Source organism: Apostichopus japonicus, chromosome 3 (assembly GCF_037975245.1).
Source record: "Apostichopus japonicus isolate 1M-3 chromosome 3, ASM3797524v1, whole genome shotgun sequence".
In the NCBI taxonomy this organism is placed as follows: domain Eukaryota; kingdom Metazoa; phylum Echinodermata; class Holothuroidea; order Aspidochirotida; family Stichopodidae; genus Apostichopus; species Apostichopus japonicus.
In genome coordinates, this window is record NC_092563.1 from 18,605,803 (window position 1) to 18,625,197 (window position 19,395).

At 36.4% G+C, this 19,395-nt stretch overlaps 1 protein-coding gene across 3 annotated transcripts in view; it reads left to right on the forward strand.

Annotated features, from left to right (window-relative positions):
- The window catches only part of LOC139965307 (uncharacterized), a 28,773-nt gene extending 14,706 nt beyond the window's left edge, over window positions 1–14,067 (forward strand). For all 3 annotated transcript variants that reach the window (XM_071967524.1, XM_071967525.1, XM_071967526.1), the window contains 5 exons: window positions 4,665–5,752; window positions 9,329–9,440; window positions 10,941–11,003; window positions 11,652–11,785; window positions 12,848–14,067. In XM_071967524.1, the coding sequence (XP_071823625.1) occupies window positions 4,665–5,752; window positions 9,329–9,440; window positions 10,941–11,003; window positions 11,652–11,785; window positions 12,848–12,971 (1,521 nt within the window). In that variant the 3' untranslated portion in view covers window positions 12,972–14,067. The remainder of the gene's footprint in view (window positions 1–4,664; window positions 5,753–9,328; window positions 9,441–10,940; window positions 11,004–11,651; window positions 11,786–12,847) is intronic.
- The last annotated feature ends 5,328 nt before the right edge of the window (window positions 14,068–19,395 follow it).

The following is a 19,395-nucleotide window of genomic DNA, read 5'->3' on the forward strand; positions in this document are numbered from 1 at the left end:
TTTCTCTATCTCATCATATAGAAGGCCTGTACACATGTGTACATTTATCATTGAAAGATAATTATGTGATAACTTGATACTAGAGGGATTAACATACTACAGACCTATACATGACCATACTGTGGATATTTTCTGTGACTGACAGTGGGTGTTTTTACCAAATTTGTGAAAAAAGTTACAACTTAACTAAATTTCACTTCTAACAACTATTGTAAATATAAACAGTAGTAGCCTTTGGAGGCATCTGTAATGGTCTAACTTGTGGTTTCAATTTTGTTTTTTGGTTTGTTAAGAACTGATGAGAATACATAAAATACATGTCCAATTAATGATTTGTTTATGAGAAATACTGTATCTGTACAAAAAAGATTTGTTTGTACATCAATTGGTAATTGAAGGTGTACAATATGTACATATTGTTTGGGTACAAAATAAGGAGTATATATTCCTTATTTGTCTATTGTGAGTCATATCATATTTCTCTGCTTTGTATAATAATATTTTCTTTTGGAGTACATTTGGATTTCCTTTAAAATGGACGACTGAAATTTAATCGAAGGCCGCACGTTGCCCGTCTGGGCAATACTGTACGTGGTACAATGGGTTAGCATCTATAGTAATTGTTGGAAAGATATAAAGACAAGTCAAAGAACACAAACATAATGATTTAACATGTTGTGTGGGGGAGGGGGAGACATGCAATTTTAGGCCCTTTTAGCATAATATAATATTAAATAATAATAATGTAAAGGGCATTGCACAAGTTACACGTCTTAGGTTTTCATGTTCTGATGATAATGTCATATTGTATAGCCAATCCATAGCAGGGGGGGGTGGGTGTTTCGAGGGGGATGGGGCCCTAAATGTTTCCCTGCCTTAAAACTCAAACTGGCTGCATAAAAATCTAAATTGGCTAGATTGCACAAGACTATTAAATACCATTTATATGCAATAGATATATTCCAAACTTTGGGAAAGAATAATGCTAAAAATTATAAATGCACATTTTGTAACTTTATGTGTGAAATATGGCGTCCATTTTAACAAACATATCGTACAGTAGTTAGCAGTTTTCATGTGGTTATATATAGTCCCTCCTTTAAATTACGACTAACATATATAGCTGTGTACACACTACCATGCACAGTGGGTAATGCATGATTAGATTATTGCAAGTTTAATAGGAAGAAGATAATTACTGCCTACGCGGGGAAACTACAGTTCAACACTCAAAGAACTTCTGCGATAATTAAACAGTGGAATAAAAATGGAAATGCTATTAAAGAAAATTAAAATCCAAGGAACTCATAGATATGTAACGTGGCAGAACTGTTACAAAAGCGTTTGTGGGTCAAAGTTCATTTAGCGTTCTCTCTTTCAAAATTAATCAAGGTGGTAAAAATTGCTGAAAGTTAAATTTCAAAAGTCTACATACCCTTCCTGGAGTTAATCTGATCCTCCCAAAATCATCATTCAAGTGATGTTTAGGAGTATTTAAAGTTTTCTAGTAAAATTGCCCTCACAGTTTATGCCAGATAAGGAAAAATGCTTTGTAGGTGGCAGAAAAGATGTTTATTGAAGACTGGATATGAGCCTGACCATTATTTGAATATCTAGCATATTTGGAAATCATAATATTGGTCAATGGCCTTGAAGGTAGGAGCTGTTTTTATTCCAGTCATATTATTTCAGCCAAATTTTGTAGCCAAAGAATTTGGGTGTTGATCTTAACTCACAAAGTTCTACATTTATAAAAGGACACAACAATGTTTAGAATCAGGGGTAGCATTCACTTTAAAATAGGATCTTCAACTGGTAAGCAGAACAGGAGAAAGAACTATACTTTTGATCGGCATTTGTGATTAAAACATGCAGTATTATTATTATTAACCAGGTTGTTAGTATTTTAGAAAATAAAAAACTAAAAGTCGTGGTAAACGTGACTTTTCAAGTAAGATACATGTATTGTGGCATTTCAGATCCTATTAGTTGTATTAAAGATGAACTGAGATGAAATATACTTTGTGGTTATGAACCGTCTGTGGTTGTAAACCTATAACAGCAACAACAACAACAACCACATGGTAGTCATAGCAATACTTAGCTAGATCTTAATTGGTGGCGCCAGATCTATTTTACATTGAACTTTGTGGTCAGAATAAAATATGTGTTTGAGACTATGAGGGACTAGAGGTATCATAAATTAGCCAGGCCTCCAGAATTCCGGGCTCTATTTACTGGCTGGATGCCAGCACTTCCCAATTTAGCCTGTGGAAAAAGAATGGACATGATATCTGTACCTAACATTAACCCTGTATTACTGCTTAGAACAACAGTATCCGCAAATATTATTCGGATATTCTCGCGCATGATATCCGTACCTAACATAAACCCTGTATGACTGCTTAGAACTACTGTACAAGCAAATATTATTGGGATGTTCTCGGGCATGATATCCGTACCTAACATAAACCCTGTACTAAGCAAATATTATTGGTATGTTAAGTGCCAGGGCATGATATCTGTACCTAACATAAACCCTGTATGACTGCTTAGAACTACTGTACAAGCAAATATTATTGGGATGTTCTCGGGCATGATATCCGTACCTAACATAAACCCTGTACTAAGCAAATATTATTGGTATGTTAAGTGCCAGGGCATGATATCTGTACCTAACATAAACCCTGTATGACTGCTTAGAACTACTGTACAAGCAAATATTATTGGGATGTTCTTGGGCATTATATCCCTACCTTTAGAACATAAACCATTTATTACTGCTTATAAATACTGTACCAGTAAATATTATAAGGATGTTCTCATAACCCTGTACAGTAACATATGTGTGTTGTAAGTTACTGTAGGAGAAAGGCAGTGAGAACAGATATTTTAAGCACAGGTGCGATTTTTAGCACAATTGTGACTTATTTTATTATTGAATTTAAGGCCATGGGAGGTGTATTTTTGATCATTTCTATAAACTGGTTGATTTAGTTCAGCTTCAGTTACCATTTAGTCTGTACATTAATATGATTGGTCAGTAGTACAGTATGTTTACTACACATAATAGAGGATATATATTCATGTCTGTGGTCACTATTTATTTTTTGGACTATTAAGTGGCTATGGAGATAATCAATCCATTGTTTTGGTAATTACGGTATCTAAGTATAGTTCTACTGTTCTTTGTTCTAGTTGATTAGTTTAATACCAAACTTCACATTTACGCGGATATATTGTGGTCAGTTCAGTTGTGTTGAGCCTAAATAAAGTTTACAAGGCTCGTCAGATCCACTCAGTTTGTGGGCATTGCAGACATTATCTCCAAACTTCAAATTTACCCGGACAAATTGTGGTAATTATACATTTCAGTTTGATCCACAATTATAGTTGCCATGGAGACATAACACATCCAAAGTTGTGTTAGATCAGTTTGTGGGCAATGCAGACATCATATCAAACTGACTGTAACTTCACTAATGTTGACAGTTACATCCATTATCTTTAATGAATGTTCATAGCAAGCTCTGTATGTCTGGCTCTGTTTATTAATACAGCAGTACTGGGTATGTGGCTAGCTAAATGAATTCACTATTAAATATTTCACATTCAGTGCAATGATTAATAGCTTCACATTTTGTGGCTATCATGTCTATGACTCATGCCTGTTCTACAGTTATGGCTGTATGGTTTAGCTACATATACAGTATCTATCCAATAATCCACATTTGTGGAAATTGTACACAGCAGCACTTAATGGAAAGAATAATGCAATGAATAAATGATTACATAAGTATTGTACACTCTTATTTGTATGATTGTTGAAGACTAATAATAATAAGCAATATAACATTAATTTGAAAGTATTAAATCAACAACAGAAACCTGACTAAGAAATAAACCAGTTTTGAAAAAGAGGAAATTTATGATTGCTACATCCAAAATAAATAGAGGGCGCTGTCATATTTATCCTGTCTAGTACCACAAACCTTGACAAGTATATGCAGTCTCTGGCTTACAGGTACAGATCATACTGTAATGGTGCCTAGAGTTGGTAACTGAAAGTGTAATGTACAATTTCATTCGTAATTATTGGAGAAGAGATCTTTTATAACTGATATTTGAAGTTTCAAGCTAATTGTTTTAATTAAGAACGTTAAAAGTGTATTGTCTGTCTTAACTTGTAGAAACTTGAACTAGTTAATTACCCAACATGTCTGTGCAAGTTCGTCTGGCGTGTTTTGCACGCTTGTGAGAGTTTTCACAAGCCCATATTATTTTGATTTAGACATCTGTAAACAGGCAAGATCACAAACATAAGGACCGATATTACAGCGCCCTCTGTCAAAATGCTGAAGAACCCATTCCTTAAAGGTCTTTGTTTTTTTCAAATTTGTTTGTAATAATGTTAATGACCTTTTTCAGGTTTTTGTGATTATGAAACTAACTATGTTATTCTAAGTTCTATCCTTTTGTTCATCTGTTTTAATAATACTTTATAAGTATTTTTCCACATCATTTTTACTCTTCCAAATGTTAATATTTAGTAATAATCTCCTTTCAACCATATTGCTTCAGTTCCCAGATGTATGTAAACAAAGTGATGAATATTTTCATGTTCTTGTTAAGTATTAAATGATCTTCATTTCTCCTTTTGGCAGGTTGAAGACATGGGCAATCAGCATGGTGCGGTACCACCATCACCTCAACCAGGCACCTCTGTAGATGGGCGACCGAATCAACGGAGGGCGACAAGTCCCGGGCTCCCTAGCAGGCACAGGCATAAGCCAGCTGCTAAGAATCCGCCCTCAGAACCTACAGAGGCTGCAACGCCTCCCTCCACGCCTCAGAAGAATAGACGACGACAGCAGGGGGGCAGAGCGGGTCAAACGGAGGGCGACTTTGTGGATTTCATCTATGACTATGCCACTCAGAACTCAAAGAACGATGACGTGGAAGGGGGGAAGGGTGCATCGCCCGGACAGAGGAAAGTGAGAAACGGGGCAAGGTACAGCTTTGGAGACACCGATGCACCTCCCCTCCCAGAGAAGAAGATATATGCTAGGGAGAGGGCCCGGGCCCACACTCATGGACATGCCGTAAGAAAGCAAAAGAACGGGCCCTCGAAGCCCCACCCCAAGAGTCAGTTGGTGGTGGACTACATCGACGCCACGGGCGAGGAAGTGAGCATGCTCAGCGCCGTGAGTGCTTCAGAACTGCACTCGAGAGGAAATGACTCAGATACAATCCTGGATGACTCGGCTCGGCCTAAAGCTCAAACGGATGTCAAACCCCATAGAGAGCGTGCCAGAGCGCACTCACACGGTCACAGGAAACAGAAATCAGGCGAGAAACAGTCCAAGAGCAAAGGACTGGAACAGACAGAACGGGAAACCAAGCAGTTCCCAAAGACCCACTCCGGAGAGAACGGTAACGGGCACAGGCCGGACTACGAGCAGCGCAAGCCCTCCCCCGCCAGAAAGGACAGGACGGAATACGATGAAGTGAGGGAGGGGAACGGAGTCGGAGGCCAGGTGAAGAGTCACAGCGTCCCAGACATCTTGACCCAGCCGTACGACTCTTTGCCGGCCAGGAATCACAGTCCATCCGGCGGAGATTCCTCGTCAATGTCTACTTCCCCCACGGAGGATGCCTCCTCCCCGGACGCTCTGAAGCTCAGACACGATAATTCTAGGTTAAGGTCCGAGTTAGCCGAGGCAAGAAGGCTTAACGACAGAGATGCAAAGAGGTAAGGATCATGAAAATGTGATGTTGCTGAAACCTTGAAAAGTATAATACCAGGTTTCAATCAATTGATTTTGCTGTTCTTTACCAAGATTTATGTTAAATAATGCTAATGATAATAATAACAATAGATCATATCAAAGAAGAGCAAGTATACAGTATTTCAGTGACATAAATAGTATAATGCAGTAAACAATGGACTATTTACGTGAAACTTGACAATTTTTTTCCCTCTCAATTTTTGTTGTTGTCTTTTTTGAAGTGAACTGAAAGACACTCGGAATTTGAAATAGAGAAAAACCACCACATTCTCATAGCATGCTTTAAACTTGAAGCATTTACTGTATAAAAACTGTTTGAATATTTCAAGACAAATTGATATGAGAGACTGACTTCCTCATGTTGGTATTTTAACTGGAAGTGTCAGTGTGTATCGTCAACCTTTCGTCCGCATTGTTAGATGATATCCTTTAAAAGCAAATAAATTGCATAAATTGGGTGAGGATCAAAATTCTTGGAGAGTTATTTACCCAAATATTGCAAATATATTCACAAAAACAAGACAAATCAACAACAAAGTCTATCACAAAAGAAAGAAACTTTTTGAGGAACACAATTTGAAAAGATGACATCACCGATGAACAGTTCTGATCCAGCTCTGGGATGACCTTCATTCGGAAGAAATTTAAACGTATTTGTATCAATATCTTAGATTCGATCTATAAAAGTTAATTCAGTATATTATCTTAAAAAACTTGCAGTCTTAAAATGAAGTAAAGATAATGAGAAAAGATTAAAAAACTTAAATTGCATGTCATGAGCACTCCAAGAAATTGATAAATAAAGATTAGAAAACTCAAGTAAAATTTGAAGAAAAAAAAATATACATATATTTCAAAGTTTCTTTGAGCTATGGAGCGCTGGGTTCCATAATGGCTCAGAATGAGGCTTTGCTTCAAAATTTTCTGAATTCCCTTGAGTTTATATGATGGTTATATTTTCTGCATTCCTGTGAGTTTATATTTAATGGTAATATTTCAGACCTGTGGACTGGTCTGCAAAGATGGATCAATGTATGGACTTTATTCATACGAATAATTTCCATATTTACAACAGTTTGCCTCTGAAAAGGAATCAAAATACAAGGAACAGATGTGTACCTCTTAGTAATAATGTGTAAAGTAACCAGAGAATGAGTAACTTATAAAGTTTGTTTATCAACAGTTCAACAGTATAGACGCATGGCTTGTTGGTCAACAATGCCGGCTGGTCCTTGAGGTATATGTTTATGACTAAAATATTGCTTGCCCAGGTAAAGAACCAACAAGTAAAAAAACAGCTAATTCTTGTGGAGAAGAAGTACCTTATCCTTATAATGTGATTGATGGGAACCTGTAAAAACTGGAAGAGATGATATATATATATATATAGGTTGTCATGATAGGTATCTGTTTGTGTTTGATTTATATCATGGAATTTATTGCATGGCTTGGAAATTACATGTAGCTTAAAATAAGGTTAAGGATGTTTTAAACTGACATTCACAACTTTGTCAAATCTCTATAAAGCCCAAAACAGACTGACATACATAAATTATCACTTTTGTCAATTGTTTTGTTTTTATTGTTTATATTTATATAAATATAATATATATATATAGATATACGTTTGGTTGATTGGCATGTTTTGTGTTTAATTGGTGATGTGAATTGAAATACTGAATCAGCTGGTTTTTGTTATTAAGGGGGATGGCCGTTGGTGTTGGTGGGGGATTTATCATTGTAAATACGTTTAACTCAAATTCAAACTACCTAGTTTGTTTGGGTCTGTATTATATTCACATGAATAACAACACAATTGTTTCTTAATTTTAATCTCTTTAATGTTGTCTAATTGATTCCATCAGCAATAATACGGTACATGTAGTACTTTTTAACCATTTGAAAATCTGTCTAGTTACGATTAGAGCTAACATCATGCCCCTTTAATGTCTATTAAAGTCCTTCATTGTTTGTGTCTCATCAGCTTAATTCACTTGTTGTTAGCAACCTCACAGTTCAAATTAGAATTTAAATCTGTAGCTTGTATAGATGTTTACCATCATGTGATTTAGCAGTAGTAAAATCACTTCCTTTGTAATTTTCATCAGTAATGATGACAGGAAGGAAGCAGACATTTTATTCTCAGACATTCAATAAATGCGAAGCATGGAAACGCTCTAATGCAGCAGACTGTTGAACTGTGTCACTGCTTTCCGAGTTTGTTTTTTTCACCTACAGCTTACAGAAGTAAGAATTTGTTTTCATTGAGATGGTCTTGTGAAATTTTTATTGTTCAACAAATGAGAGTTAACTATTGTAAGTGACAGGCCCATAGTTTGAATTAAAGGGGCGGGGGGATAGTTTGAATTTAAGGGGCAGGGGGAGGGGGCAGCACAAATGAAACGGTAAAGAATGACTTTAGGCATAATTTTAGTCTTGATATTTTATAGTCAAAGTAAAAAGGAACATTAAAGCACTGGAAATGTTTCTAAAGCTGTTCTGGTTTTTCAAGATATTCAACTTTAAAATATTCTTAATCTCTGGAATGCTCTGTTAAGGTTAACCTGACAATGATGTCAGCTCCTCATTGCAGGCCTCAGTGTTTAATGTTTAGTCCATTGTTTTATGAATTCTAATAACTGAAGCGAAACCTGTTTTTTTTTGTATTTTCATGTAAACAACAAAGCATCCTTGAATGATACTGCACACCATTTGTCCTTATTTTTTTTTAAACATATTATAAACACGTCATTTTGAAGCCAAAAAGTACACTTTTTACCCATTACGGTTTGTTCTGCATCTGAGGAACTGACCTAAATGTCTGTGTATTAGACTACATGATCCAGTCACTTTAATCATTAAACTCAGCTGTGAAAAGGGTCATTTCTTTAAAATAACAAGTGTTTTAGAAATACAACCTAGACTGATAAAAGTGGTTCTTTCCAGTTTACAACATGTAAATTAAGATATTTTTTTTCTGTTTTGGATTGAATACTTATGAATTTGTGTGTTCAGATTCTGTTTTGGATTGAATAATTATTAACTTGCTACAGTACTTTGTAACAGCCAAAATGCAGAAAATATTGTTTTTTGTATGCTCCTTAAAATTAAGTTTGCTCCTTAAAAAAGCAACAGAAAACTTAATGGTGAAAATGGTATGATCTCAAAAGACTTATTTCTTGAATGGCAAGTGGTGTTTCTGGAATAACTTTGTCTGAATGCTATAAAAAATAACTGTACTACTGTATGCTATTACTCTATTAACAGATCTATTAAACTATATTTTGGTGCCTGTATTGTATCAGCTTTCTTTCAAGCTTGCCAAGTGAATTTACTGCCTAGGTCACAAATTAGTCAAAACCTACAGAAACATTGGTTACCATGATTGCCACTCGAACAATTTGAACAAAAAATGCACGTATCCAAGCGCTTGTATCAACTGTTACAAGATCAACTGCAGTCATGCTAGAAAGCAATCCAGTTTTAATATACCATTTTAAAATGTTTTTTATTTGTTTGTTTTTGTGTTTCTCCTCCAGGATTGATACGATGGAGGAAGAATTGAAGAGACTCAGGTTACGAGAGGCGGAAGATGCCAAGACGCTAGAAGCCATGGTGCAACATGTGGAAGCTAACCTTAAGAGAACAACAGTAAGTTTAAAGGCATTGAAGACTCGCCCCAAACCGCCTGCCGCCCTCTGCAAAAAGTGAACTTTCCGTTGCTTGCAAGTGAAGTTTTCTTCTTGTCGCTACAAAATGCAGACAGTAATGAAACGTGATACCTTGTTATCTTTAGCTGGACCTGAGATGTCCATCACTGCTATGTAGACTGTTGTGGGTATTGACCATAGCTACATGTATAAACTGTACTCTAGTTACTAATTACCGACAGTAGCAAGCTGTGTGTGTGTATTTTCTGGGATCGATGGTGGTGTCTAACACTTCTGTTACACCTCATTCGAAACTAGGTCAGATTACCCACATTAGACATTTGTTTCTGCGCGAGTCTTCACTCCCTCTAATAGATTAAAAGTTAGGGGCCATTTATAAATGATTCAGCATAGATTTCTTCATCCATTTGGTATAAATCATTTCATAGTGAAAATTATTAAGACAGATGTGGTTATTAAATTAACTATTTTTCAGAATCATTAAAAATGTGAAGAAATAATTTTTTTTTTTTTTTTAATCAGGTTTGGAACTGTGGAGATGGGTTTTATGCAAATAGAGGAATTTAATGGAATAGATGAATTTTTTAAATTTTCAGGTTCTACAGATTTTATTCCCATGATTATGACTGTTAACATTGTGCAAGTGCATTCAAGTTATGATATGTGTAATAATGACAATGTGCAGTATGAAATAATGTCCACACGACACTTTGTCACTGTAAGTGGAGACAAAATGTTCTATTACGTGGAAATATGAGCACTTGTCAAACTTGAGGTTATAATACCTTTTTGAAGAAATTTCACTGACATGAATTGTTGAAACCAAACGTCTTTTGTAATAAACGTCTATAAGTGTGTAATATTTTTCTCCTTTGCAAATAGAACTGAGTTGAAACAAACATATGGAATGAGGTATTTAAGTAATGATATGATTTCCAAGGTTACTTTTAACTCATGTAGAATTTGGTTTAAAATCCCCCTTCCAACAAATCCTTACCCTCCCCCACCAAAACAGTACGGTTTTGCAATCTTCATAAACACTTAAAACCACCTACCCAGGCAGTAGAAGCTTGTGGTAATGTATGTAGAGTTGACCAATGTTGTTGATCATGAATTTAGAGTGTATCTAGGATTCTCTCAGAATTTCCTTCATTCTCATCAAAACAAGTAGTTGAGCAATAGAAAGGTAGATCACTGTAACCTTTGACCTGCTTCTCTAAGGATGACATCTTGGGAGGTAAACAATGTCTTACCATCAATTCACTTGGGTATTAAGTATGGCCTTCTACCTGCATGTAACTCCATTATTGCATACATGCCACACAAATGCACACACACACACACACAGCCAATTATCCAGACATGTAGAAGAACGTTGCTACTTGGTATGCTCGTGACTCAACGTCACACACTGTGAAAAAGGATTCGTTAATTACAGCAGGCTACTCTTAATTACATCCTTTTCCTTGTTTCTCTCCAGGAAAGAGCTGTTTCTGCAGAGAACACAATAACAACCTTGAAGAAAGAAATCAAAGCTTTGAAGGTATTATTAAGTTCGTTATTCTCCTGCCATGATTTAGTCTCTCCCTTTTCCCCTCTCCCACTCATTCTCCTCTCACACCTCTCTCACACTACCCTCTTCTCCCACCAACCCCCACTTCCACTAATCCCACTGACACTCCCTCCCACCAACCCTGTCTCCCACCAAGCCCGCTCACACCAACCACCTCTCCCACCAATCCCCCACTTCCACCAATCCCCCTTACTGACACTCCCTCCCACCAACCCTGTCTCCCACCAAACCCTCTCACACCAACCACTTCTCCCACCAACCCCCACGTCCACCAATCCACCACCCATCGACACTCCCTCCCACCAACCCTGTCTCCCACCAACCCCTCACACCACTCCTCACACCAACCCCCCACTTCCACCAATCCCCCACCCAACGACACTCTCTCCTATCAACTGCCTGTCCCACCACCAATTCAAATTTCAGTTTGATGGCAGGGAAGGGTTTTTATGAGAAATATGCTTTTTCTTGCAGTAAGTCAGTCGGTCAGTCAATTAGTTTTCATTTACATTTTATATTAACTAGTACAATTCATAACCATCAGAGAGAGTAGTGCAGGATTTTGGGATAAATCATTTGAGTTTCTAATAAAGTCGTTCTGATTGCTTCCTTCCACAGAGTGAGAACAGTACGACACTCTCAGAGAATAAGAAGTTCAAGGAAGGTAAAGATGTCTTAGAATTAAAGGAGAGAGCCCACACTGCCTCTCTCAAGCTAGCTGGAGCAGCTAAAGATGCCGAATCTAACCTTAAGTGAGTAGTAGTAGTAGTAGAAGAAGCTCAGGTTTCCTTTCGATAAAGTTTGTTTTCTTTCCATAGATTCATCCAGTACAGCCTGTTGCTGAATTTTCTTGAATGTTTTAATCCACCGTTGCCTTTCCTTTCTTTGTAAATGAAAAGTAAACAAGCAACAATAAAAAGAAGAAGTAAGTAAACAAGCAAACAGACAGCATAGTAAATCTACCAACGGCTATATAGTGGACAAAAGAAATACATATTGTAAGGTATATATATATACCCTGACTCCTCCTCCTTCTTCTATTGACCATTTGTATGGTAAGATCGCCCAACATTGGTCCAAATTTGATCGTTTCGATAGCGTTAGTTTTTGGTCAAAAGAGGGAAGGAGGAGTCAGGTCCTGGATGGATGGTAGCCACACCCCCCGTTTAAAGACTTGATCGATTTGAGCGTGGTGTATTAGAGGATAATGCATATGTATATGAGGTAAGTGCATGGTTAACCAATTCTCGAAACAGGTAAGTGACTTTGGGAATTTTATGTCATAGTTTGTTCAAATATTGTGAAGTTTTCAGCAGAGCATTTTTATATATATATATGTATACTGGTCCTGTGGCAATGAACATTTTCTTCAGTCTGAAGGCAAAGTTATATACAAGCCCTTTGTTTGTTGTCCCCATTTATAGTCTGATATTACTGGCTGATCAATTTGAAAACAGACTTTTCACAAGCTGTGCAAAACCTCATGCTGATGTGAGGCATTAGAAACTGTTTACTTTTTAGATATATCAGGGAACAGCGTAGTGTTTACATATTGTGTAGCAGTAATGAAGACCCTTAATTTTGTCCCTTGTAAACAAAATACAACAATTTCTGTTTACAAACACTGCTATTAATCATTGTACTAGTTTTAAACAAGTTTTCCATTTTGAAAGGCATTTTGCTATGTGGTACCAGTTACATTATTCCCTGTACATAGATGGTGTAGCCTAATGAATATTCAACATTTTTAATTCCCCCTTCCATATCTCTGTAAGACATACTCACCTACATATTTTTCTTTCAATATCTTCCAGGCAACTAATGGCTGGTGTCGACATTTTGAAGTTGATGGCAGAAACGTTGGCCTGCTTCGATAAACTTTCAGAACACACGGGTGACATCAAATCAGGAAGGAAAGGTTATGGCACGGCGTTGTGAGTGTGCAACCTCCATAGAAGGCATTTAGTTTCGGTGGTTCCTGGAAATTTTTTCCGCTCAAGGAGGTATCGTGGAGATTATTGCCCGCACTGAATGAAACCTCATTCTTTCAGCTCGGATAACTAAACACGTAAACATCTCCATGTCATGTTGCGAGACGTAAAGTTGTAAATAAGATGATAAAAATGCTGCCATTTAGCATGGCCTATTTTAAAAATAAGATTAGATGGCATGGATGGGTCATGCCATAAAATTAGGAACTACAAGTGTAAAATGTTCTTGCAGTGTTCCTCTACACACAGAATCAACTAGGTTGACTTTCATCAAGGAATTTTTTTTTAACGAAAGTTTGTAATTTTCTAATGGTACGCAACTCTGTATTAATGAAGCGTACCTGTGATAGAAGATTATTATCAGACATTTTACGATAAATGTTTCATCGTAGCAAAGTTTAGTATAGAAATGATTGAAACTCACATAGGTAGTGCTCCCAACATTTTGGAATAATAATAATAATACTTATAATAATAATAAAAATAATAAATATAATAATAATAGTAATAATGATGATAATAATAATAACAGTATAATAATACATTTCTAAAGTGCTGAGATTCAGAACAAAATAACTATTCATGGTGGCGGCGCTGAACAATCCCAATGAGAGCTGAAAAGATGAGTGTTTAAAGTTGCGGCTTAAAAGAATTGATATTAGGATTAATCTTAACGAACAATGATAATTAGTTCCAGAGACGAGAGGCTGGAGATGCAAATGACTCACGTACTTTAAAAGCAAAACATCAACTCAAGAAAGTTGGATGGATTGAGATCGAACAGAGATTATCAAGCCCTCTCATGAACTTCTAGCGTGTGTGCTCTGTGCATTAGGTCATATCGAGTAGCTGATTCGATAACAGTATTTTTTATTTCCAACACAAGATTTTATTTCCCAGTTTGTGAACCAAACCAAGTTGGACATGTGTTTAAGGCTGCAAACTAAAATAATAATGTGCTCATACTTTGTGGAAAAAGGACCAAAGGTTTGTTGTATGCAGTGTCTGTAGTTTCACTGTTTTCCAAAATCATGTGTGGACACCAGGGATTATTCTAGAAAATACTTCGCTTTTTGGGTGAACATTGTGAGAATTTGGTGAAAACTGACACACAGCTTCCAGTTTGCACCCGGCCTTTGTCACACATCACTGCATGTTTTTTCTTAAATATATTTTTTATGTGAAAATGTGTAATTTTAGTTGTGCAAGTGGTTCCAGAAACACAGGTTTTCCACATTGACTTAATGTGTGAATTCTTTTGTGTAAGTTTACCTGTAACCACATGTGATCATATTAACAATGCTGTCACAAGTCTCATTAGATATTAAAGGGTCTCGGCTACCTATCAGTGGTTGTTTCCCCAAAGGACCCCCTCCTAGGGATCAATCACAGTCTCCCCCCCCCCCTATTACCCTTATATCAGTGGTGAAAGTGGTAGTAGAAGCTCAGAGCTTAGGTATTAATTTCTTAGTGCTTATCTTAATGGATTGAATTAACCTAAGTTTACCTGCCAAAGCAATATTTTTTTCCAATTTTATTTTTATACGTGTTTGCCTTTGTCACCTTCTGACCTTCTGATGTCACAAGTTAACTGTGAATGTGATAAAGAAATAACAGCATACACCACTTTTAAACCATCAGGAGCTAATGTCTGGTCTTATCGGTTTATAATCCCTCTATTTGTCATGTTACTATGCAACTCAGGACTCACCTAGGGTCATAATCTCTATGCAAATCAACTATAATCACTAGGATGATCTCATCGCTTGGAGGTACAATCCCCCCCCCCTTTGTTTTGTCTTTGTAATTTGTTTATCATTTTTAAAACCCATTTTTGATTTTTTTTTTTCTATCGTCAATTGTGTCATTTGTTGCACACATGATTGGATATGATACGGGGGAATTAACAGACAATGGGATTTTGAAACCATAGTTTCGATGAAATGCTCATTGGGAAGGGGAACTAGCATATGGAATAGGAAAACAGCGACCTTATCATACTGTATATCGATGCTGCTGTATTAAAAACTTCAAAATAAAATAAAACTGTTAGCAAACTGCTTATCCACTAGAAAGCCTGTGTAAGAGAATGTGTAAAAGTAAGTTGGCCTGATGTTTCGATCCCAGCAGGATCTTCTTCAAAGACTTAATGACAAGTAACAGTAACAGAAGGGACAAACACACGCACAGAATACAGACAGGTTATTAAACAGGTTATTAAAACCTTGTGGACTGGGGGGGGGGCCTTTTTGAGTAACTCAGGTGAGAAAGGTTCTTTTTTTTTTAAATACCATATATATATGATATGCATAGATATAGTTTTCTTATTATCATCATTTTTATGTTATTGGTAAATTTTAATATGTGTTTGATAGAAAGATATTTGCCAAAGAAGAACGGTTATTTAATACCTATAATTCTTTCCCCCAAAAAATATTGCTTTCTTAATTATATTGATTTTCATATTTTTTTTAACAGTTAACAACAAATTTTTTAATTTAAAGTTTAGGAGAAATGTTCTGTGAAGATGTATATCAGGGCTGTTTTAACAAATTAAGACGGCATTAAGTTATATTAAAAAAATTACATTAATCAAGCTGATATTTTATCAAGCATGCTCCTACAATCAAAAGACTCAAATCCTGTACAGTGATATACGGTAAATTCACGATAATAAGAGCATTAATGTTCCTTAAAGGGTAGCAGTGATGACAATCTTGCTGATTTTGCTCAGTTGTTTAGTTCTGTCCTTCAGCTGTGTGAATCAATCGGGGACTACTAACAAAGTTGTGGAATAGAAACTACTACATTAACATTTGATAAATGAATTATTCCCTGACATGAGAGTCAGATAGTCATACGAACCAAATCATTTGTCTATTAGACCTAGCCTAATGACCGTAGAAACTCATTCTAATGACAGGACTCGCTTTTATCTGAGGACCGGGCAGTAGATGAAACTTTATATTGCCAATGTACCTCCTGTGAGGGGGCATCCAGTTTTTAATGGGGATCCTATGTGAGGACTCCTTATTATATTTGAAATCTTCCTGTCATGTTGGGAGGCCCTTATGAGCAGGGATCTCACTTTTGTAAGGATTGGACTGTCCCTGTCAGGAATCTCTGCTTTGTGCAACGACTACCTTAAGTGTGGGGGTTCGCACATCTGTTAGGAGTAGATCATATGTGTGGATTTCCATGTATGCCTTCAGTGTGGGTGTTCCCACTTCTAGATCGTTTGTGTGGATTTCCATGTATACCTTTAGTGTGGGTGTTCCCACTTCTAGATCGTATGTGTGGATTTCCATGTATACCTTTAGTGTGGGTGTTCCCACTTCTAGATCGTATGTGTGGATTTCCATGTATACCTTTAGTGTGGGTGTTCCCACTTCTAGATCGTTTGTGTGGATTTCCATGTATACCTTTAGTGTGGGTGTTTCCACTTCTAGATCGTATGTGTGGATTTCCATGTATACCTTTAGTGTGGGTGTTCCCACTTCTAGATCGTTTGTGTGGATTTCCATGTATACATTTAGTGTGGGTGTTCCCACTTCTAGATCGTATGTGTGGATTTCCATGTATACCTTTAGTGTGGGGGTTGCCAATTCTCTTTGGAGTAGATCGTATGTGTGGATTTCCATGTATGCCAGGGATTCATGAACAAAATCAACTGACAAACCTGATCGAAAGTTGACAAGGGTTGTTTGGTTTGTGAAGTGTTTACCTTACCTTATATAGGTTGGTTTTATCCAGATTATTCCAGTTTATAGTAAGTTGATAATTGGAGAAAAATTTGAACTGGTCTGTTTACAATTGATTTGTCAGTTCAACTTTTATCAATAGGATATTACAGCTAAAAAATGAACTGTTATTTAGTGAGTTCTAGATAAATCATTAGGAAGAAACCAAGTTTACTTGATTATTATTAATTTTTAGTTATCAAAGTGCCTTATCATTAATGAAAGAAAAATGTCACAGTTAATGTAACATATATACCTATTGCAACAACTATTGGTTATAATTATGATTGCAACAAGTTAGACTAAGGGACCAACCCACATTGTTAATTTTACCTCACACAAGTTGCCAATTAGTTCTGTCATTACCAATTATTCCAGATGATTCTGACAATTACATCATAGAGGTAGCTTGTTAACATTGTGTGACGAAAACTTTAAAATGGAATTTGTCTTGTGGGATTTGTGAATGGTATTGTAAGTGGGCTTTCTAGTAATAATAATAATAATAAATTACATTTATATAGAGCTTAATACAGCTATTCAAAGTGCTTAAAACAAATATATAAGGCATAAATATATAAAAAGGCAAAGATATAACGACAATGTTACACAAAAGGTTACATCTCCTCGACTGTTCAAATTCATTAGACTACAATTTTCCAACGAATGGTTGAACGGTGGAACTCAGTGTGTACCATGCACAGGTGTGATACAGCACCTGAAAGAAAACTGTGTGCCATCTTTTGCATGCCTCTATTAACAACAATCGATTCTCTGAGTAACTTGGACATTTTTCATGATAGGAAGTGGCATTCATCATTCTACTGTTTTTTGTTAACCAATATCTTTATCAATTTTTTTTTAAAGCAAAATGTACTTAAAACCTACATGGCAATTGTGAAGCATCATCAAGAAATTATATTTATTGATAAATCTTCATTAAATTTATATCTCTATTGATAATTGCAAATGATGACCTCTGTGATCGGTCGGAGTGAGGGAGGAAGCTACGGTGGCCCATAAATTACATTTTTCGATCCATGATGTAATTTTTCATGTTTTTTTATGTTTATAGTGATGGATAGATTTACTGCGGAGGCATGGTGCAATAACTCTTCCTTAAGCTCAATACCAGATGTAAATAAAATTTATGATATATTCTAATAATTGAAACTTTTCATTCACTTTTTGATATAATTTGGTTTTTGGTATGTTTGTTTTTTTGGTTCCTCGCTTTAGCAAAAGGAACCTATGCAGTCAGGTTGGCGTGTGTGCGTGTGTGTGTATGTGTGTGTGTGTGTGCGTCTGTGACACTTGCTTGGGTACGCTCTATCTCAATAAGGGAATGTTGGATTGAGGCCAAACTTGGACTATAGATCCCCCATATGGAGAAGGTGTGCCCTATTGTTTTTGGTGCCCTCAAAGGTCACCAAAGGTCAGTTATGGTCCAAAAATCGAAAATATTAAAACTGCAATAACTCCCAGTGCCAATGTGCGACAAGGTTGATATTTTGGGACAAGTTGTGAACTGGTTAGGGGAACATTTTCAAACTTAACGGTAATGTGATCGAAGGTCAACAAAGGTCAATTAATGATAAAAAAGTAGTATTTTTGCGATAACTTGAGAACGAAATGTCTGTTAGGGTTGGGAGTTGCCTCAATGTAATCCAATTGTCGACCCGCATCTGGGTGACCCTTGACCTCAATTTGACCTCTGGTGACCTTTTCGTGTTTTTGGGATTTTTACAGTTTCGATGCTATTTTCAGATGTCAAAGGTACCTTCTGATCATAAATGTCAATAGGTTGACCCCGTGTGACCTTTATGTGCGAAGTTATATGGGGTCAAAGTTTTTCGGTCGGAGTTAGGATGGTTGTACAGACTTTTCGTTTTGTTTTTTGGAATCAGGAGATTAAACTACATCTGAAACCAAGGTCAAAGGTCACATTAGAAAAATTGTGCTTATTTTGGGAGGAAACGAGCAAAAAAGAAAATGTTTGGTTTTGATGCTAGATTTGGATATCAAAGGTACCTTCCGATCAAAAATGTCAATTGGTTGACACCCGTGTGACCTTCGTGTGCGAAGTTATACGAATTCAAAGTTAAATTTCAGACATTTAATGCAACAACTCCCAGTTCCAAAGTGTGAAATGGTTGATATTTTTGGACAAGTTGCAAATGGTATAGGGAAATATTTTCAAACTTAACGGTCATGTGATCCGAGGTCACCAAAGGTCAATTAATGTCAAAAAACTAGTATTTTGGGGGTAGAAAATGGGCAAAGAAAAAAATGTTTGAATTTTTATAGTTTGATGCTCTAATTTAGGTCTCATCAATCAAAAACGTCAATAAGTTGACCCAAAGTGACCTTTGTATGTTAAGTTATATGAGGTCAAAGTTAATTTTCAGACATTTAGTGTAATAACTCCCAGTGCCAAGGTGTTACACAGTTGATATTTTGAGACAAGTTGCAAATGGTATAGGGGAATATTTTCAAACTTAACGGTCATGTGATCCGAGGTCACCAAAGGTCAATTAATGATAAAAAACTAGTATTTTTGCGATAACTTGAGAACAACATGTCCGTTAGGGTTGGGAGTTGCTTCAATGTAATCCAATTGTCGACCCGCTT